The 22,941-nt window shown below is 37.3% G+C and overlaps 1 protein-coding gene across 20 annotated transcripts in view; it reads left to right on the forward strand.

Moving 5' to 3' along the window:
* Positions 1–22,941, forward strand: part of PTPN13 (protein tyrosine phosphatase non-receptor type 13) — a 233,843-nt gene that overhangs the window by 117,422 nt on the left and 93,480 nt on the right. For 18 of the 20 annotated variants that reach the window (XM_032632180.1, XM_032632187.1, XM_032632176.1 and 15 more), the window contains 5 exons: positions 10,262–10,357; positions 10,732–10,825; positions 17,030–17,252; positions 21,071–21,145; positions 21,267–21,441. In XM_032632180.1, coding sequence (XP_032488071.1) covers positions 10,262–10,357; positions 10,732–10,825; positions 17,030–17,252; positions 21,071–21,145; positions 21,267–21,441 — 663 coding nt within the window. The remainder of the gene's footprint in view (positions 1–10,261; positions 10,358–10,731; positions 10,826–17,029; positions 17,253–21,070; positions 21,146–21,266; positions 21,442–22,941) is intronic. The other 2 variants (XM_032632178.1, XM_032632174.1) reach the window with 1 other exon arrangement.

Genomic DNA, 22,941 nt, shown 5'->3' on the forward strand with positions numbered 1-22,941 from the left:
GGGCTCGAACCTGTGTCCCCTGCATTGGCAGGCAGATTCTCAACCACTGCACCACCAGGGAAGCCCGCATATACTTTTATAGTAACATTTCTGAAGAGTAGGAGGATGGAATCATAAATGTTACAGTTCATCATAGGGGATGCTACTAGTGACATTTTATGGAGAGAGAGAAATATTTTCAAAACTTATCTTTCTTTTCTAAGAGCCAAAACTGGTAAAGATGAACTACTCAGTTTTTATTTTTACCTTATTTCCCTTTGAATAGCAACCCCCCCACAAAAAAGAAAAAAAAAAAGATTGAGTCATTATTTGGATTACTCCATGAACTTAAATAATTTAAATAATCAGTTTCCACAGAAGTAAATATGAATAAGCAGGGATTTTATGTGATATTTATTAAGTATCACATGTACTTAAGTATTAATGACTTTATTATTATACTACTAAGATACAAAATATTTTGTAGCTCTGAAGAGCACACTATTATAGATGGATTCAACATCTTAACCAGAAAGAATCAAGTGCCTACTATGTTTCCAGGGCTGAAATTTAAAGAGATTTATGTTTTAGACCAGCATTGTCCAATGGAACTTCAATGGAGGAAATGTCCTATATCTACAAAGTCCAGCTCTGTAGTTACAAGCCACATGTGACTGTTGAGCACTTGCATTGTAGCTAGTGCAACTAATGAACAATATTTTACTTAAAATTACCTAGCCATTGAGTGCAGCTTCAAACCATTCTCACACAGTTAGTCCAGTAAAAAAATAACCAAAGATTGGTTTGAAAAGCATTTGAGAAGAAGTATGCAGTAAGTCATTCTTTAGCTTAAAAACAACTGAGCATAGACATTTACTTCTCTTCTTTGATTTATCCAAGTGAAAAAAAATGAAGTTGCATTTTTAAATGCTAAGGAAAGTTACAAGTGAAACCAAAATGAGCTTTCCAGTGTCTATAATCATAGTAATATAATACTGGTTTTGGAGTCCACAGAAATCAGAGGGTACTTTATCAGAAATTAGGGACCTAATTTAAATCTAACTCATACATAGTTAACATAGACCCAGTTTGGCTTTGATATAGAAACCTTCTGAAAAGCATGGATCGATATGTTTTAAGAAAGATTTTAAATGGATCTTACAAGTAATGAGTATCATCACAAGGTTTAAGACCCAACAGTTTTAGCCTCCAAAATATTTCTTCATTTCATTCCAGTCTCTCAATTCCTTCTGTTGCCCATGGACTATAGAACTAGCTTTCTAAATTGATCTCTCTCAGCTATAGTTTGTCCTCTGTTTACCTGCCATGCAAATTTGAATACATTTCTTCTCTGCCTTCAGCCATTTAATAACTTTTTATCAGCTGAGCAGGATAAAATTCAGGCTTCTTAGATTATGGTATTTAAGGCTTTCCATTATTGTGTCTCTCCAGTCTCACCCTTTAGCATTTCCCGTCTCACAAGTCATTCCAACACCATGTGTATTCGCGCGCTCTCTCTCTCTCCTCCCCTCCCACTCCTCTTACCCTCCCTCACCAACTTCCCTCCCTCCATACAGGCTATTTTATATTTTCATGCTTTTATTCATGCAGCTTTCTGCCTTAAAAGACTGTCTAAGCTTTCAGGCATTGCGTAGCTCAGGAAGCTTTCTCTCATCTTCCCACTTCCAGATGCTGGCCTATATTTTTCATTGAAATTATTTGTTTTGAAGAGCTTTTTTCTCCTCTCGTAGACACCAGAAATTTGCCCTGGTCTAATTCATGGCTACATCCTTAGTATCTACGACTATGCCTGACATATAATAGTTAAGTGTTTGTTAATCTAAACTGAATATTGCAACATGGCTATTAATATTAAATGTTTAGTATATTCAGTGGTGCTATTTCAGATATGGAATACAACAATATTCTCTGATGAATTATGCTATATAGTGAGGAGAAATCCCACTTCCTTCTCCTCTGTTTTGTCCAACTCTAAGAGAAAATCACATGCTTGTCAGTCACAGCCTGACCAACCAACAGCAAATGCAATCACTTTCCTTTAGAACTCTGTACTGTTTGAAAGCTTTAGAAGGGGCAGTTGAAGTCATAACAACAAAGGATCCTGGAGGATGCTAGAAGAGTGGTACAGCTGGCCCAGATTTATGGCTACTGCATTACACAAGACCATCATAGAGGAACTGTTCACTCTTGTTGCATTCCTACTCTGCACAAATTTTACATCTATAAAGTAATTTATATTTCACAGAGTATTTCTCCATATACCTTTCCTCATTTATATATATTCATACTTGCATGTGTTCCATTTCTCTTGGTTAAAAATTCTACTGATCACATCTAGCTCTCAAAGGATTTTAGAATATATTCTATTCATGTATCATGCAGCATGGTGTAATATAGAATACAGTGGACTCTAGTGATCATAAACAAGGTACAATCTCTAATCTCCAGAAATTAACCCCCTCAAAAGAAAGCATAGAGGAAAACACTTCATGCATGAATACATAATGTTATTACTTTTGTTTCTCTGCTTTATTTGAAGGTTGAAATATTTTATTTGTTAGGACCTATAACTATAAAATGCAGGGTTTTAAATATTTTTTTATAGTTCTGAACTACAAAACCCGTCATTTTAGTGCATTTCTCTTTGAAACGTTTATCTGTAATTTGGGTCATGTATTAAAGGTAAAGAAATGCCAAGCTAAAAGTGGTTATTTAATTCCTGATGTTGCAATTGCCTGAGTCTCAGTTCCTTCGTGTTACGTGTCTGAGCTTGAATATGTGTCACTTGTAAAACGTGTTTTTAGATTACAGTTTGCACTGGCTTAGATACATTTTAATGTGAAGATTGTAGATGTGAACTTTTCATCTAAAATAGCTCTGCATAAGCTCAGAATATCATGCAAGTCTTCATAATTCCCTAACCATTAAAAGTATAGTGTTCATGACCACATGCCACAGCTTCATATGTTTAAAGTGTTAAGTGTGTTAAGTGTTGGTGGAAATTATGACTCTCAGTTGTCAAGAATTTATGACAAAACACTAGCCTATTGAAAAGCTGCCTTTTAATGTTGCTATATAAATGTGGAGTCAAAACCATGTTAGAGCTGCAGTTTAGAGGATCAGCTTACAGTTAAAGAATAATAAAATATTTGTCAGTTGTGTTTTTTTTTTTTTTTCTTTTTTTTTTGTCTGCATTGGGTCTTCATTGCTGCGCCTGGGCTTTCTCTAGCTGTGGTGAGCAGTGACTACTCTTCATTGCAGTGCACGGGCTTCTCATTGAGGTAGCTTCTCTTGTTGCAGAGCACGGGCTCTAGGTGCACGAGCCTCAGTAGTTGTGATGCGGGGGCTCAGTAGTTGTGGCTCGCAGGCTCTAGAGCACAGGCTCAGTAGTTGTGGTGCACGGGTGCACGGGCTTAGTTGCTTCACGACATGTGGGATCTTCCCGGACCAGAGCTCAAACCCGTGTCCCCTGCATTGGCAGGCAGATTCTTAACCACTGTGCCACCAGGGAAGTCCTGTCAGATTTTTATACCTTGTAATCTGACCAAAAAAATAGTACACTCTTAATTATAGTAAAGTAATACTAGAAATTAAAATATATCTTTAATTGTCAGAGTATGTATGATTACAGAATCTCTATAACTAGACTTCTATCCAGATGTTAATTCTTTAAGCCATTATTCTCTAGTCCCTATTCTTCTCATTCTCTCACCACTATTCTACAAAATGTTTTTTGGAGAGACTGTATTCCTATGTGTTTTATGTGTTTTTCATACGTATATTCACACACTCAATTTGATGTACTGCTTTTTTGGTAACGTGTTCAGGCTAATTTTATTCTCCCATTTTTACTTTTGCACTCATTATTATTTCTATGCTAAGATTGTTAACTACAACTTTATTTTCCATGTCTGAAAACTAAATACATATAGGAAGTCAAAAAGAAGAAAATCATCTAGTGAAATGAGGAATATTCATGATCCTAAATGAACTCTAGTACACTGATTTACACAATGTAGGTTTCATTTAAATATTTACTAGCTGAGAAAAGAAATTTGCAAACCAACTAATTAGATACTGAGTCTAATTTTATCCCACAAAAGGCAGATAAATTCAGTTCTCCAATTGTAATGGTGACAGCTTAAAATTTTGCTGTTGCAGTTTTAACATTGCAATGAAAGTAGCCACATGTGTATTTTATAAAATGTGTATTTGAACATTCTTAATAGGTCCATTACACATGATTCAAAAATTTTGGCATTCAGGAAACTTTGTAATATTCTATAAATACTTAAAAGCATCTCTTTGTTTAAAAAAAAAAGTCTGACACTTTCTAATTAAAATAAAAATCACTAGGTTTTGTTGATGCGGGGAGATGGGTACATATGAGGACTTGTACTCTCCGTTTTTGTGTCTGTTTAGAAGTTTTCATAATAAAAAGTTGTGTGTGTTTTTTTAATCACTCAGTTAATACCACATTCCTGGGATCTGGACCAAATCTAAAGTGCTAATAGTATACATTTAAATATAGATAGAAAACATATCTGTTGTCTGGATCCTCCAAAAAAACTCATCAATAACGGTAGGACACCTTGTGGAAAATTAGGGATTACCCTTCTTTTGCAGACCAGAACAGAGGAAGAAAGCTACTACCTATCTAGTTAGTGTCTACTGGGTGCCTTTTATGTGGGTCATCAGAAAGCCAAGAAGTGTTTCTATCTGTCAGCATGGAAAATATGCCTCTATTATACACCAATGCAGATTCTCTTGGTATAGGACATGTAATTTTATAGTAATTCCTGAAACTGTTACATTTATTATTTAATTCAGAAATGGAAAGCTTATAAGAGCTAAACTTTCTTGTAAGCAGAACTGAGTAGTAAATTTTGGCTGAGAACTTTAATCTGATTCTAACCTTTTTATAACCATGATTGTGTAGTAAATATTGCCTGGGAACTCGACTCTGGTTATATCTGCCATGCCATTAAGTGAAAGGAACATGGTTAACAACGTTTTTTTTTAAAAGATGCATTCCGGAATACAAGAAGCTCACAAAAGATTCCTACCACTTTAATTAACATAAACACCCCACTCCTACCCCAGCCTTAGAAGGGAAAAGTTCTTCCTGCCCCTTAATTGTCCTGCTAAGCTAGTCATCTAGTTTGTGTTTCCAGAGTGTTTGTGCCCTATTACTCTGAAGCAGTAAAGCATCATAAGGCAATGTCCTCCCCCCGGGTGTGGTACTGAGAACATTTACAGACCAGTAGTTCATCACGGGAAGATGATTTATTGTTATATATATTTTTGTGTGTGTAAATTTATTTATTTGTTTATTTAGGCTGTGGTGGGTCTTCATTGCTGCACACAGGCTTTCTCTAGTTGCGGTGAGCGGGGGCTACTCTTCATTGTGGTGCGCAGGCTTCTCATTGCGGGTGGCTTCTCTTCTTGTGGAGCATGGGCTCTAGGTGTGCGGGCTTCAGTAGTTGTGGCACGTGGGCTCAGTAGTTGTGGCACGTGGGCTCAGTAGTTGTAGCTTGCAGGCTCTAGAGCGCAGGCTCAGTAGTTGTGGTGCACAGGCTTAGTTGCTCCATGGCATGTGGGATCTTCCCAGACCAGGGCTTGAACCCATGTCCCCTGCATTGGCAGGTGGATTCTCAACCACTGTGCCACGGGGGAAGTCCTGGTGTTATATTTTTAAGAAGAGTTTGTCAAAGTTACATTAATTTGTTTTACAGAGGAAATCAAGGATTGAAAAAAGTTTACTAGTGTTGTCAGAGTATAGGAAACAAAACATAGGTGAGCAAAAGACAGGGAATGTGGACGCTGTGAAATAACGTATGAATAGTTATAAAGCACCACCAGAGAATGGAAATTAAAATTTATTTACTCTCATACAGCCACTTTGCAGAAATAGTTATGAAATAGTAAATTCAATTAATATGGGGTGTGAAATTGTTATTGCAGGCTTAACATCCAAGTGACTGAAGTTCTCTCCTCTGTCCACTGAATAGGTTTGTTGCAACTTCCTACTTTTCATTGTGAGGTAAAACCATATTGCCTCCATACATTTGGGTCTTTCCCTTGGCCTTGTTGGTTTTACTGTCCTGTTTGTTACAATGCCAGGTTTGTCATTTGGTCAAGTTACCTTGGGAAGATTCCTCAAAACTTTAGCGTGGAGGTTCTGTACAATAAAACAAAAAGTTCTTTGGTGCCCCTGGAAGATAGCAGTTCTTCTTACATAACCATTTAACTATGTTCATTACATTTAAATTAGATAAAACTAATAAATAAATTAGATAAAACTTGTTTGACATCTTCTACAGTCCTTTCAAATCACGTTCATCTTAAACCAGAGGAATTTTTTTTATGTTTTTTTTTTTTTTTTTTTTACTTTTGGCTGCGTTGGGTCTTTGTTACTGTGCATAGGCTTTTCTTTAGTCATGGCGAGCGGGGGCCACTCTTCATTTCAGTGCACAGACTTCTCATTGTGGTGGCTTCTCTTGTTGTGGAGCATGGGCTCTATGCATGTGGGCTTCAGTAGTTGTGACTCGCAGGCTCTAGAGTGCAGGCTCAGTAGTTGTGGCTCACGGGCTTAGTTGCTCTGTGGCATGTGGGATCTTCCCAGACCAGGGCTCGAACCTGTGTGCCCTGCATTGGCAGGCGGGTTCTTAACTACTGTGCCACCAGGGAAGCCCACTTTTTTTTTTTTGGCTACGTCGGGTCTTTGTTGCTGCACTTGAGCTTTTCTGTAGCTGCAGCGAGCGGGGGCTACTCTTCGCTGCAGTGCACAGGCTTCTCATTGCAGTGGCTTCTCTTTTTGCAAAGCACAGGCTCTAGGCATATGGGCTCAGTAGTTGTGGCGTGCAGGCCTCAGTAGTTGTGGCGTGTGGGGTCAGTAGTTGTGGCTCACGGGCTGTAGAGAGCAGGCTCAGTAGTTGTGGCGCACAGGCTTAGTTGCTCCGTGGCATGTGGAATCTTCCCGGACCAGGGCTCAAACCCGTGTCCCCTGCATTGGCAGGCTGCGGCACCAGGGAAGTCCCAGAGAGGAATTTTTTTTTAATCATTTATTTTTTTTTTTTTTTTTTTTTTTTTTTTTTTTTTTTTTTTTTTTGTGGTACGCGGGCCTCTCAGTGTTGTGGCCTCTCCCATTGCGGAGCACAGGCTCCGGACACGCAGGCTCAGCGGCCATGGCTCACAGGCCCAACCGCTCCGCGGCATGTGGGATCTTCCCGGACTGGGGTACGAACCCGTGTCCCCTGCATCGGCAGGCGGACTCTCAATCACTGCGCCACCAGGGAAGCCCTAATCATTTATTTTACCATGAGACTTCCCTGTGGTAGAATGGAATCATTTTTTTTAAAGTTCTGGTACATACTTGGATTTTCAATTCCAAAACTCTTTTTATTAATTATAGTATTATTTGATACTTACGTTCACTGTATACAAAACTGGACAAAGTAGGAGTCTTCTATATTGTGCATGCTTCTCCTGGTAAACATTGTTATAAGAACAATACACAACTTCCTCTCCATCAAGTCCATGGCCAGTCATTTATCCTTCAACTCTTCCCAGCATTACTCCTATCCTTTGCCTCAGCATGAGCTCCCAATTTTTCCAGCCCATCATTTCCATCCTGGTTTCCAGCCTGGTTTCTGTGGTGCCATTTAACTATTTCATTCATTTATTCATCTCTTTTTCTTTTAACAATCTCTGTTAAACACCTCCTAGCACAAGGGAATAATTCATTTTGTGAAGTACCCATCCTCAAGTTTGCAAACTAGTAAAAAAGAAACCCTCACATACCTTGATTATCTGCTACCATGAATCCCATATCACTCCTCAGTTCTAGGTATTTCCCACGGTCTGCTTTCTCTAGTGCCTAGAAAAAGCCACAAAACCATTCTGATTGGTTCCAATAAAATTCATGCATTCTAGCCTAATCTAAACTCTCACTGTAACGTAAAAGCTTTCATGGTTTTTTTTTTTTGTTTGTTTTTGCTGACTCAACACTTTCTTCACAGCAGAATTTCTTTACTCTTCTCAGGAAGTGATTTACTTTTTTTTTTTTTTTTGGGGGGGGGTACGCGGGCCTCTCACTGTTGCAGCCTCTCCCGTTGCGGAGCACAGGCTCTGGACACGCAGGCTCAGCGGCCATGGCTCACGGGCCCAGCCGCTCCGTGGCATGTGGGATCCTCCCGAACCGGGGCATGAACCCGTGTCCCCTGCATCGGCAGGCGGACTCTCAACCACTGCGCCACCAGGGAGGCCCGTGATTTACTTTTATTACCAGGAGTATGGCAAATTTCTGATGAGTATCTTGGGATTCCCTCTGTATTTTCACTCTTTCCTTTGTTCATTATTTCCTTCTCTTAAGAAGGAAAGGTTCTTCCTCCCTGCTAAATTAACCATCCCATGTATGTTGGTTTTTTCCCATCTCCTCCTCCTGGTTCCTTCACATTTTCCATCAGTTTTCCCCACTATCCTTTGCAATCTCCTCCAATCTACACATTTATTATCCACTGCCTAAAAACATCCTCAGACATTTCACTCTTCCAGAAAGACCCTAATAACTCATCTAGTCTCATTTAGTTTATTTTTTTAAATCTTTTTTCTTTCTCAAACCCTCAAACTTCTTGAAAGAATAGTGTTACTCATTTTCTCAATTTACTATCATTTAGTCTGATTTGGTCTCTCACCTGTCTGTGCAATGGAAATAGTCCTCTTAAAGGTCATCAGTGACCTTTGTGTATCACATATATTCATCTTTTCATTCATTCGTTCATATTTACTCAGAAAATATTTATTTTGTGCTTGCTATGCATCAGACACTTGCTAGATACTAGAGGTATATCTGAAAAAGACACAATCCTTTTTGTCAGAGTTTATAATTTTGGTAGAGGAAACAAGTAGAGGAAGAACTATCAATATTAGGCAGTGGAAGAGTCACAATTTTTTAAGCATAAGGCAATATGAAAGTACAAGAAGCAATATCTAACTCAGCCTTGAGGTGGTCATGAAAGCTTTTGTGGACATGAAAGATTTTTTTCCTTTAAGGCTTCTCTTAAAGGAAAAAGAAAAAGTATTCAAAAGAAAAGGGGAGGAAAGGCATTTCTAGCAGGGAAAGTATCTTTCAGGAGAGAATCTAAAATTTTATATGCTTTTGGTTATCTGTAAATTCAGTAACACAAGTGCAAAATTTGGAGAAGTGGATGGTGATGATGCCCTGGAACAAGGGTTCTACCTGGATTGAGTTTTTAAAGTTCTGTTTCAATGTTTGTGTATTTCAGTGTGCTTTGGGCGGGCAGGCAGAGAAGAGAGGTCTGTGCTTTTCATCTGATTCTAGCAAGTAAGAACCTATGACTTCAGAATATGAAGAGCTACTGCTATAAATGTAGTCAGGGACCACCTTATGGAAAGGCTTTGAATACTAAGCTAAGGAGATACTAAACTGTATCTTGAAAACTCTAGTTTGAAGAAGTTTAAGAAATACAGTATTATGCTCAGATTTTCATTTCTGGAAAGTTCATTCTTTGTAATGTGCATTATAATACGAGACAAGCAAGAAAGCAAGACTGCAGAGAGGGCAATCTAGGACACGTGAAGTAGTCCAGGCTTGAGCTGAATAGTCATCTATGATAGTGATCATGAGTACAAAGAAGAGGGGTGAGTCAGAAACATTTAGAAGGTAGGATTTAGATTTAATGGAGTTCTGCCCCCCTGATCCCTACACAGCTCCCCCTGCCCCCCCCCCGTCCCCACATGTCCCGTCTTAAGTATTTTGTACTTCTGCCTTTTAAATTATTTGAACTTGGGACTGTGTCTTTGGATTTTCCATCCTCATAGCACCTAGTGCAAAGAATGATGTTTCTGTAGCATACACTGTATTCTAAGAGCTCTGCATATATTAATTCATTTAATGCTCACAACAACCCTATGAGATGCACACTACTATTATACCCTCTTTTCAGTTGAAGAAGAGTCACAGGAAGGTTAAATACCTTCCTAAAGTCATGCACCTGGTAAGTACTGGAGCTGAGATTCAAACCCTAGCAAATCTAGCTTCAGAGTCCAGGCTCTTAACCCGTATGCCAAACTGCCTCAAAACTGTAGTCACATTTTTGAATACCACCTATCCATTATTAAATTTAAAGCAATGTATAAAAATGTTCTAGTCTCACAAGAATTAATTTAGTGCCGTATTTGATTTGTGGGGAACAGCTAATGAGTTCGCTTTCTAATGTTTATGTTTTAATCCTTTCAGAACCAATTCGAAGATACAAAACTTACCACAGTGATATCTTTAGCACCTCCAGTGAAAGTCCATCTATTGTTTCCTCTGAATCAGATTTCAGAAAAGGTGAGAGGGATCTGAACAAGCAAAATGTTCTTAAGAAACCATGATCGTTCTTCTCTTTCAGTAGTGTTGAGATATAAGGTGTCAAAAGAATAATTCTATATAAAATTTTTTAATTGTAGAAAACTTCCAGTTACTCATTTTAACAGTATTATAGGAACTTAATAGCAGTGTAGTCATTTTCATAGTAGAGAAAATAATTGTTTTCAAAATAACATGACTTACCTTTAAAGAGTTTATTGACATTATGTCACTAATTTGATTACGTGAATATGATTTGTAAAAGTTATCTTATGTGTCTGCTGAATGCTTGAGTTTTAAATAAGATTACTTGATATTTTTATCACTTGTACTATTTTTGTTTCATTCACAATTAGTGAGAAAAAGTGAAGTGTCAAAGAGATTTGAGTCCAACAGTGGTCTCCCAGGGGTGGATGAAACCCCAAGTCAAGGCCAGTCACAGAGACCAAGGTATGTAATATGAAAAAATGATAATATATTTCCTGTTGCTGGTGTGTTTTTTTTTCTTTGTTAGAATCAAGGAGAATTTTTTAAAATTATTCTTTTTCCTCTGTTTTCTCCATTTTCCTTTTCCTTTTCCTCCTCTTTAAGTTCTTGCAAATTCATTCAATTATGTAAAAGATGTTACAGTAGTTTGAGTTATTGGAATCTTTTAAAATTAGAATTGGCCCTGATTATTTATAGTTTGTGCTTGATTTTTAAATTAACATGAATATAAAATAACTTATTAACAGTAAGGAAGTTCTGAAGGCACGGCATTAAACATCTGTGAGAAGATAGTAAACTTTGATTTCTAAGAGAATAATATTCTTTCGAGGTTGAATGGGCTCAACAAGCAGGCTTTCAGTGAGTATTATTTTTTGAATGAATAATTAATAGGTTACTACTGAATAACCTATTATGTAAAAAGTTAATTTTTCACTACATCTTTCCTGGCTTAAAAGAGGTCATCTTGTATTTTTTAAAGCCCACTTCGGGCTGTTTAGAGTTCATTTTCATACTGAAATACTCAGGTTTCTTACAAGGTGTGTATTATTCTTGTGCTAGGGTTAGAATGGTGGTATTATAGGCATGGATTGATTTACTTTGTTTGAACTGAAAAGTGTCAAATCAGTAGTGAATATATTAATGTGTATCTTTTGCAGGTGTGTACAGGTCCCTTACGTGAACAGAAGCATGTTATTAATGTTAAGCATTAATTTGAAATTCATAATGTGATATTAGAGAACAAGAGGTTGCTTCCAAATTTACTCCCAAACGACAGGAATCCTCTTAAATTTGATATCAGTTCATTTAGTTCAAGTGCCATTATACACAAAAGAATCATTTGAAAATTAACAAAAACTTGCCCCTTAGTTGATTAATTCTGGCAGACACTGTTTCATACCTGTAAACTATTAATAGACCAGGTAACCCTAGCCATGTGACTAAAGCAGACAATTTATCCAGGGTTTAGACTCCAAGTAATTACATTGCACTAAAATTATTCCTTAATATTCCAGTTTTTATGAAACTTGTGTGTTTTTCTCTTCCCTCTTGTTCCTTTTAAAATAGTCTATGAGGGACTTCCCTGGCAGTCCAATGGTTAAGACTTCGCCTTCCAACACAGGGGGTACAGGTTCAATCCCTGGTTGGGGAGCTAAGATCCCACATGCCTGGAGGCCAGAAAACCTCCATAACATAAACATAAACATAAAATCGAAGCAACATTGTAACAAATTCAATAAAGACTTTAAAAATGGTCCACATCAAAAAAAAAATCTTAAAAAAAAATAAAGTAGTCTATGATACTTTCTTTGAGGAAAGCTCTAATAAGTATTCATTTACCTAAAGTGGTATGATCTTTGCATAATAGCATTTTCTATTTTTATGACCCCATTGTGGTAATAGTATTTGTGATTACTATTTTGGTAATTTTGACCAAAGAGGTAAGAGACAAAGACAGATCTATGCTTGATATTACATAATTTTGTTAAAGAAGCAAAACTGTTTTGGGATGACCAGCCATATGGAGCAAATGTTGAATTGCACTAAGCTCTGTGTTGAATTGTGGAAGTCACTCTTCTCTATATATGTAATTTGGAGAAAACTTATAAATAGTTAATATGATGCCCTTTTAACTTAATCAGAAATAGGAGTAAAGATAACAACTGGAAGAATTGTTGGGATTATGTGTTGATTGATTTATTTTTTTTTCTGTTTTTTTCTTTACAGTAGGTCCTTGTTGGTTATCCATTTTAAATATAGCAGTGAGTACATGTCAATCCCAAACTCCCAATCTGATTGATTGATTTTATAGTCAGTTTGCTAGTTATTTAAAATACATATTCCTCCAAACAAAATTGAATCATTTTGTGAGTCTTATTTCAATTTTCTAGATTAGGTACCTAAAAGCGTTAGCATTATAAAAGAATCTTAGTTTTGACTGTTTCCGGTTTAATTTTAGGAAACATTAACATCGAGGCCTTAGCTCATCAAATCGTAATTTAGTGATAAGCTACCTTTTATTTCACACTTTAAGAGGGTAAAAAACACAACATAGTGTTCATAGCATCTGTATTAGATAAAGTTATAGGTGAAAAAAAAATATTTCAAGGAGAAGTAGATTGTCAGGTCTGTGTATTTATTACATTTAATGTAAGGTGCTAAACTCTACTTCTTTTAGAGTACCCCATCTCTTCTTTCTGTGCAAGGAAAAACACATTAACTAAAATATTGTCTAGATTCCTTATTCAAGTGCAGAGTTTTCTATATGTGTACAAAGGCTTCTGATAATATCCTTAACATGCTGGTACTTAATCGGGAGGTTCTGTTTGTTCTTTAGGTCACATATTTGTGAGATCTATTAATAGTTCTGTATTTAGACATGTTGCCTGCTTTATAAAATTTCCATTTCTTTAGCTAGAATGAAATGGAAAAACAGATCGAGACAGTGCTATTGATTTGAATCATAGTGGGTGAGGGGAGATTAACAGGAAATTATGAGTCAGATCCAGAAGAATGAGTAATTTTTGGATTTTGAGCTATCAAAAGTGTCTTTCAGTGACCAAAAAAGATATTCAAAGCTGTTTTCCAAAGAGCAACTCTAAGTTTTTTTTCTGTGTTAACTTTTGAAGTACAATTTATACATAGTGCAATTCCCACTGCTTCTGTGCCTATCTGCTTAATGATGTAGCCATTTTTTCTGTCTCAAAAGAACCTATTTATTCATTCCTAAATCATCTAGGTTTTCTGAGTTTTTTGTTCTTTTTTCTTTTTCTTTCTTTCCTTCCTTCCTTCCTTCCTTCCTTCCTTCCTCGCTCCCTCCTTCCCTCTCCCTTCCTTACTTCCTTCATTGGGATTTCATTGCTGCACGCAGGCTTTCTCTACTTGCAGTGAGCGGTGGCTACTCTTCCTTGTGGTGCGTGGGCTTCTCATTGCAGTGGCTTCTCTTGTTGTGGAGCACAGGCTCTAGAGCGCAGGCTCAGTAGTTGTGGTGCATGGGCCTAGTTCTGCAGCGTGTGGGATCTTCCCGGACCAGAGCTCGAACCTGTGTCCCCTGCATTGGCAGGGGAATTCTTAACCACTGCGCCACCAAGGAAGTCCCTGTTCATTTGTTTTGTCTGTTTAGTTTGTTTGTTTTTTGCCTCTCAAACATTTCAGTCTTTATAGGAATTTCTACCAGATATTGTGTTGGGCCAGCTAAAGTGATGATCAGTCATTTTTTGCTACCTGTTTGTAGCTCTGGTATAAAATAATTTGAACAAGAAGGCTAATATATTTGATGAAAATGACAGGTGTGAGTTAAAATGTAAAGATTCAAATTCTTACCATTTTCCTTGACCCCATTAAGTGAGAGTGAGCCATAAAATCATGTTCAATCATTTGCGCAACAAATGATTATTGAGTACCTGCCATGTACTGGGTACTTATAGGTACTGGAGATGGAGTCATGAACAAGATCAAGAAGTCCCTAAAGAGATTTTCTAGTGCTGAGGGATAGCCAGTAAACCACTGAAAAAACAAGTAAGTAATGCACCATCAGAATGTGATGGTGCTTGGAAGAAAAATAAATCAGGCTAAAGGGTTAGAAACTACAGGTGTGTGATGTCCAAATTCTAGTTTTCATAGGGTAGGGTGATCAGAGGAGGCCTCTCCCAAGGGGCAACATTTGAAAAGAAAACTATTTGCAACAAGGAAGTAAAATATGCAGATATCAGGGGGAAGAGAGTTCCAGACAAAAGGAACAGCAAGAGCAGAGGCCCTGAGGTAGGGGAGATATGTCCATGTTAGGGGGATAGCAGGAAGGGCAGCATAACACAGAAGGCAGCAGAATGAGTGAAGGGCAGAGTGGATGGTAACCAGGACCCAAATCATATCAGACCTCAAAAGCTAAGGTGAGCACTTCAGATGTTATTCTAAGTGTAATGGGAAGCCATTGGATGGTTGAGAGCATAGAGAGCCATGATCTAATTTACATTTTAATGGAATTGATCTGTTCTGTGAAGAACAGTTTGCAGGAGTAAAAGACCAGTTAGGAGGCAATTACAGTACTCCATTTGAGCTGCATACAGCACAGATTAGGTTGCTAGTGGTAAAGAAGATTCAAATACAGATTTCTTCAAGGTTGTGCCCTGCAGGATTTGCTGGTCATTCAGATGTGGGATTTGTAAGAGGAATCAAGAATGACTCCAAGTTGTGTCCTAAGCAACCAGTGAGTGATTGAGAGAAGGCTGCACGTAAGGAAAAAGTATCAAGAATTTGGTTTTAGACATGTTAGGTTAAAGATGCATGTTAACATCCAAGTAGAACACTCACTTAGGCAGGTGAGTAGAATTAGAATTCAGGGGAGAGCCTGGAGTTATGGGAATATAAGATAATTAAGACTAGGTGACTACATGAGATCAGGTAGGTATGAAGACTGTGGAGACTAGAAAACTCTGGAGGTCTGAGCACTGTTGCAGTCTAACATTAAGAGATTAGAAATGAAGGAGGATCCAGCAAAAGAGACTGAGAGGGAGGAGCCAGTGAAGTAGAAGGAAAATAAAAAGAGCATGGTTTCCCAGAAGTCAGATGTTTAAGAAGACGAATGATTAAGCAGCTGTATGTTATATGATGCTTAGAGGTCAAGTAAGATGCAAACTAAGAATTATCCTTTGGCTTTGGTAACACAGAAGGTAGTCATTTTTGTGACTAGTTTTGGTGAAATGGTAAGGACTCAAACTATTGGTCTGAGTCCAAGAGAGAGTGGGAGATGAAATGGAGATAAAATTTAAAGGACAGTTTTGAAGAAATTTACTCTAAAAGACAGCAGAAAAATGAGACAGAATCTGAAAGGGGATGTGGAACCAAAGGAGGATTTTTTTGTTCTAAGTAGAAAATAGTACAGCATGTTTGTATGCTAATGAGAATAACCTAGTGCATGAGACTAGTGATGCATGTGAGAGGGTAATTGCAGGAGCGAAGTCTTTGGGTGGGGGAGAGGTCTGGAATCCCATGCACAGTAGAGGTTTGACGCCTGTATAAGTGTGCAGGAGATCCATCCGTTGTAACAGAAAAAGACAGCAGAACATATGGATGTAGATTTAGAAAGTCCAGTGGTAGAAGGATAAGGAAGTTACTTCCTGATTGCTTCTTATTTCACCAAGAAAACTGAGGGAAATTCATCAATTGAGAGGAGACGAGGGAGAAAGTATTGGAGTTTTGAAAAGAAAAGACAAAGAAGAAAATATGAAATAGTTCTCTAAGAAAATTAATCACCAGGCAGTACTAAGAATCCACTGAGATCAGTCAGCATGGTTCTGCAGTTTCATGAGAGTTGAGGTTGAATGCAAAAGAATGATTTTAATGATGGGCCTTAGAATTCAAGCAGTGTAAGGGCAAGAGAGGGTTAATAGAGAGAAAGTGGTAGAGTCAATGGACTACAATTCCTGATAGAGTTGGTGAATTATTTGAAGGGGAGTGTAAGAGGAAGTAAGCTAGAAAAAATAAGGAGATTAGATAGAGAGGGTATTGAAAGATAGAAACAGGAAATTTTAGAGGTGGTGCAGTTATTGGTAATAGCCAGCATAACCATGGGTGTAGATTGCTGGCTGAGGTAGAGGAGGCCAGGGTGTTGGAGCACTCTTCGATCTCTGTCACACCACCACGAATGATGACAGCAGTAGTGGTGAAGACCGCTGAGTCAGCCACTTAAATCTTTCATGAATAAGGGGGAGTTGACCACAGGACAATGTCTAGAGCAAAGCAGAGCAGTGGATGGTGTGAGTTCATAGCATGTACTTCAGAGAAGCTGGGGGCTCTTGGAGGACGGGTCAGTAATGATCTGGAAGCTGAAATAAAAATCACGGGGAATTTCTATCGCATGTCCCGGCCCACTGGTGCAAGATTATGAGAATAAAACAGCCCCAATCTGAGAGAACTGCAGGGGAAGCAGTTTTCAGAAGATGCTGGGATGTTAAGAGAAGAGGTGAAGGATGTAGATCTACCTACAAGTGGGACACCATACTATATTAATATATTAAAAATAGGACTGAAATATTACTGCAATGGTTCTTCTGAAATGAAAAAATAAAATTCGTTTACGTTCTTGATACCTTACTTAACATGACTTTTTATTGTTTAGACTTAAAGTAATTGTTTTCTTCCCAACCCTTACTTTTCTCTTCTATATAGTAGACAATATGAATCACCCCTTGAAGGCAACTTAATTAATCAAGAGATTATGCTAAAACGGCAAGAAGAAGAAATGATGCAGCTGCAAGCCAGAATGGCCCTTAGACAGTCTCGACTGAACCTGTATCCAGGAGACACACTCAAAGCTTCCATGCTTGACATCACCAGGGATCCCTTAAGAGAAATGGCCCTAGAAACAGCCATGACCCAAAGAAAACTAAGAGTAAGTTGTTTCTCAGGTTACTGCACCTAAACTTGGTCTCACAGGGAAATGTTATACAAAGTACTTTAAAGAATTCTATAGGTATCCTATAGGTTGCCTGTAGTTAAAATTGAAATCTCATATTAGTTTCCATTGGTGTTAAATATCTCGTTGGTTGATACTAAAATAAATATTTAGCTGTTTTCATGATTTCATTTTTAAAAAAACATTAGATGGAGTTAGAGTATCTTAACTGTATATTTTAAAAATATATTCATGAACCTAAAGTCAACTGGCTTTATTCAGTATTGTGGGGGATTATTTTTTAATATTAAGAAATTTTTTTATCCCACAAACCAAGAATATCAGAGATAGAGAGTTCAGAGGTGGTTCAGAAGCTCAAGAATGCTATCGAGCGCATTCCATCTTTCTGCTCTGCCATTCTCAGAATTTTGACAGTAATTCTCTTTATAGTTAAAGGATGACTGCATTATCTCCAAGCATCATATCTTCATATTACAATAACCAAAGATAAGAAAGAACAAATCTTGTGTCTGTGGGGAATTTTTCTTTTATGTGTTTAGTTGCTTTATTTTTCTTTCAATATATATCCTCTATATTTTTATAAGCATAAGCTCAAAATGAACGTAGTCTTTTCTCACATAAGATATCATGAACATTTTACAACTTTTATAATACTATCGTTAAGGGCTGTAAAGTACTCCATTATGTGAACGTACTGTGTACCATAATTTATTTAATCAGTTTCCAGCTATTGGACATTTAAAATGTTTCTAATTTGTAATTGCTATAGAACATCCTTATAGCTAAATCTTTGCAGATAACTTCCTCCAAGTAGAATAGCCAAGTCAAAGGCAAATACCTTTTAAGATATTTTACACATATTGTCAAATTGCCCTTTAAAAGTTTCTTCCAATTTATGTTTCCTCTGATCATGTCTGTTTTCACCATATTCTTACCGACTCTGATATTATCATTCTTTTTTTTATTATTATCACCAATTTGATAGATGAGGCAGTATCTCATTTGTATTGTTCCTTTACAAATAATTCTTCAAAAGCAAAATAAATGTTAGGAAAGTGATAAAATCTAGAATGACTTTTTTCTTTTTAGTCCTACACTAAGAAAATATATTATCTTATTCTGTTTTGGGTTTTCTTGCTTATTTCAAAGAATCTTCCTAAAAGCATATTTGTATACCCTGAAATTGATAGAATTCAAATTTTCCTCATAGTCTTCTAAGGAGAAGAAACAGTATTGTATGGTGAAAATTACACTGAACTACAAATTAGAAGACTTGGATTCAGTTTCTAATAATTCAATTTCTAATAATATGTCTTTATGTACATTTTTAAACCACTTTGTGTCTCATTATGCTAATTTTTAAAATGTGGAATTGGGTTGTAATTTATAAGACAGTGTCTAATTTTTTGTTTTTTTTTTTTTGCGGTATGCGGGCCTCTCACTATTGTGGCCTCTCCCGTTGTGGAGCACAGGCTCTGGACACGCAGGCTCAGCAGCCATGGCTCACAGGCCCAGCCGCTCCGTGGCATGTGGGATCTTCCCAGACCAGGGCACGAACCCGTGTCCCCTGCATCGGCAGGCAGACTCGCAACCACTGCGCCACCAGGGAAGCCCAGACAGTGTCTAATTTTAAAGTTATTAGATTCCAGTGAAATACAACTGAATTTATTTCGAGCCGAAGGGAAGAAATTCAATAAGCCTTCATCAATTTATCATTATAACCAATACATTTGTCAAAATTAAGCAATAGGCAGGATAGCATGGGCTTCCAGTGATTAAAGGCCCACATAAAGCATAAAAGGCACCATATATACACATTTTTTTCTAAAATCATAGTTTCAGAGAGCTAATGCAGAACTTTGGCTCATTAGAGAGTTTTTACCTTTATAGTATGCCACTGTTACGTGTCATCTCACTAAAAACCTGTGTTTCGGGCTTCCCTGGTGGCGCAGTGGTTGAGAGTCCGCCTGACAATGCAGGGGACATGGGTTCGTGTCCTGGTCTGGGAAGATCCCACGTGCCGCGGAGCGGCTGGGCCCGTGAGCCATGGCCGCTGAGCTTGCGCGTCCGGAGCTTGTGCTCCGCAGCGGGAGAAACCACAACAGTGAGAGGCCCGCGTACCGAAAAAAAAAAAAAAAAAAAAAACCTGTGTTTCCTTTCAGTCAGTCAGTGTGTGCTTTCTTCATCAAAGACGTGCTATATCAATGACTAGAGAATTTGAACTGTTGGTCGTTGAAGGACCACACAGTGTTTTCTCTTAAAAAAAAAAAAAAAAGAGCAGGAAAGGGGAATTCCCTAGAGGTCCAGTGGTTGGGACTCCGTGCTTCTACTGCAGGGGGCCCAGGTTTGATCCCTAGTGGAGGAACTAAGATCCTGAGAGCCGTGCAGTGCAGCCAAATAAATAAATAAGTAAATAAAATAAAAAGAGTAGGAAGGCTATATTTTTGAGGCTGAAAATAGTACTAGTATTAGGAGGAACAGTTTCACAGTTGAACTAATGTTATTTCCCCAAACATAAGTTTTTAGTTCTTTTTTTTTTTCTGTATTATTTTTGATGCAGACAAATTTTTAATGTTCATACTCTATTGCCTCATTTGATCTGTATCAAATTCTGTGTTTTCCATGGCAGACTATTATCATTTCTTCTACTCTGTTTCTATTCTCATTTAAAATGTGTCCTACTGGTTCGTTGAGTATTAACAAATGCTTACTGTTAAACTTTTACTTAAATGGTACCTGTCACATGTTCCACACCTGGCTGTTGGATAGAATTCCCACATCAAGCAACCAAATGAACTGTACAGTGAAATGCAAAGAAGAAACCAACAAAAATAAAACTCCGGTAACCCCCCATTAGTTCAAACACATGCATGCACGAAAGCACGCCCCCCCCCTTACACACCACCTGCCTTTGGCCTAAAAATTAGCCCTGTGTTCATTCTACCTTTTGCCCATTTGGACATAATTTTTCCACCTATTCTGAATGCTGCTCCCTCCTGGAGTATAACTTGTTTTAAGTTATCTCTTCAACCAATTCTCCCCTCTAGGCAGAAAACCCTGGATATACAAGACATAAAGGGAAAGAATAGATTGAAAAGAAGTAAATGCAGAATGTGGACTCTACTCTCCCCAGCTCCTGAGATATTATTTTCTTACTAGAAGCAGCAATAGGGAGCAGAGACTGTGATACTTATAATATCCCTAGTTGTCACTAATTAGAACAAAAAAGTACAGGATTCCCAGAACTTGATTACAGATGGATGTGTCTTTTGTAATATCAGAATAGATGTTGTCTAATAACTAAGACTTGTTTTAGGGCAAATTGAATATCATTCTCTGAAATAATGAAATTCTGTTCAATAACTTTACACATTAGCATTATTAAACCAAATCCTTATGTGAACTTGACAACTCTATATTACTTCAGTAATTGAGACTGCTATTTTTTTGGGGGGGAGTTTGAGTCTACCTGGAGTCCAAAAAATGAAAACCTTTATTTACGTAAAACAATATAAAGCCAGGCTTTATATTTTATGTTGCTGGTAGAAAATGAAGCTGATAGAACTTCTATTCACACTTAGTGTAAGGCATATTCCATTCCCGCTCTTGGCAAATTCCACCATACTTCTTTATCGAAAGTTTTTACATTTGTTTCAAATCACTAGTTCTAATATGGTGGCCTTACATGTAGTTGTTTATTATTATTATTATTATTATTATTACATTATTTTCCTTTCAAGGAAAGAGCTAGAATTAATGGTAAAAACTATTGATTCTACTTCTGTGATTCACAGAATTTCTTTGGCCCTGAGTTTGTGAAAATGACGATTGAACCATTTATATCTTTGGATTTGCCGCAGTCTATCCTTGTAAGTAATAAAACCACTTGGTGTCACTTTTAGAAAATAATTTTAGTAATGATTTTTTTAAAACAGTAAAATTCTTATAATGTTTACATTGATAACTTCCATTCATTTTTTTCAATTGTAGACCAAGAAAGGGAAGAATGAGGATAACCGAAGAAAAGTAAACATAATGCTTCTGAGTGGACAGAAACTGGAACTGACTTGTGATACCAAAACTATATGTAAAGATGTGTTTGATATGCTTGTGGCCCATATTGGCTTAGTGGAACATCATTTGTTCGCTTTAGCTACCCTCAAAGGTACCAAGGCATTTTAAATTCAGGGTATAGTATGGAAACTTGGCAACAACGACTTCCCGTATCTGTTCTGCCTAACCTTCTTTTGGGAAATATTAACTACATGGATATGTCAGCATTGAGAAGTAGGAGTTAGGAACTCCCTTCCTATTCCTAACTAGGTACATTGTTTTAATAGCCGTGTCTTTTTAGCATCTTCTGTACCTGATCATGAAGATTTTTCTCTGGCATTGACTATATAAACATAGATTTTAATTGTTATATTTTGGGGACCATAATTTTGCCTACATATGTACTCTAGAAATTAGTATTCTGCTAATATGAGTTTGAATATATAACAGGACCCTATTTCTGAATCTCCATATCAACTTCTTCAGCTTACTATCCTAGAAACAGTGTCTTCCTAAATGTTGTCAGTTGATGACGGAAAATAAGTCACTTCACATTTTTTAAGCATTACATCCACTGACCTGTGACATTCACAACCATGGGGGTCTCAGAACACAGATTCAGTAGAAACTGCTGCTGTTTATCAATTAGAATTGTCATAGCAATAAGAAACCCCTTGGGGACTTCCCTGGTGGCACAGAGGTTAAGAATCCGCCTGCCAGTGCAGCGGACATGGGCTTGAGCCCTGGTCTGGGAGATCCCACATGCAGCAGAGCAGCTAAGTCCGTGCACCACAACTACCGAGGCTGTGCTCTACAGCCCGTGCACCACAACTACTGAAGCCCATGTGCCTAGAGCCCATGCTCTGCAACAAGAAAAGCCACCGCAATGAGAGGCCCATGCACCGCATCGAAGAGTAACCCCTGCTTGCAGCAACTAGAGAAAGCCCACACGCAGCAACAAAGACCCAATGCAGCCAAAAATAAAAATAAATAAAATATAAATACATTTTTAAAAAAAGAATTAGTTTTTTTTTTTACAAAAAGAAACCCTTTGGAGCTGGGTTTAAATAAATATTTCTTTAATATTACTATATTTATAAATTACTCTTCAATATTTCAGATTCCTGTTTACCTCAAAATTTAACTTAAAAAGTTTTGACAACAAAGTACAATAAATTATAATTGAAGGATCAAATCACCCTGAAACCCTGCCAGATCAGGATAACACCATCTTTGTCATACAAGAAATATCTTTCAACTTAGTTTATTGAATTCTTGTTCCTTAAACACTAATAATTCATTTTGTAGAGTCATCCAATAAATATTCGATTAGTGCCTATTGATGTTCGATCACTTTACTAATTACAGTTTTAGACTAATCATGTAATACTATCTGTATAAAAATATTCAATTAGTCAGAAGTTTGTATCTAATTTTGTATCTAATTTCTTAAACATTCTGGATAAGTCAGATCTTACTGACTAATCTTTTATTTGTAGAGAATCAAGAATTAAATGATGCATTAAAACTAAAAATAAAATGATGATTATTGTTCCTTCTAGGTTTTAATGGTAGCTCAACTATAATAAATAGAGCTAATATTTATTGAATG

The sequence above is a fragment of the Phocoena sinus genome, chromosome 5 (genome assembly GCF_008692025.1).
Source record: "Phocoena sinus isolate mPhoSin1 chromosome 5, mPhoSin1.pri, whole genome shotgun sequence".
Classification (NCBI taxonomy): domain Eukaryota; kingdom Metazoa; phylum Chordata; class Mammalia; order Artiodactyla; family Phocoenidae; genus Phocoena; species Phocoena sinus.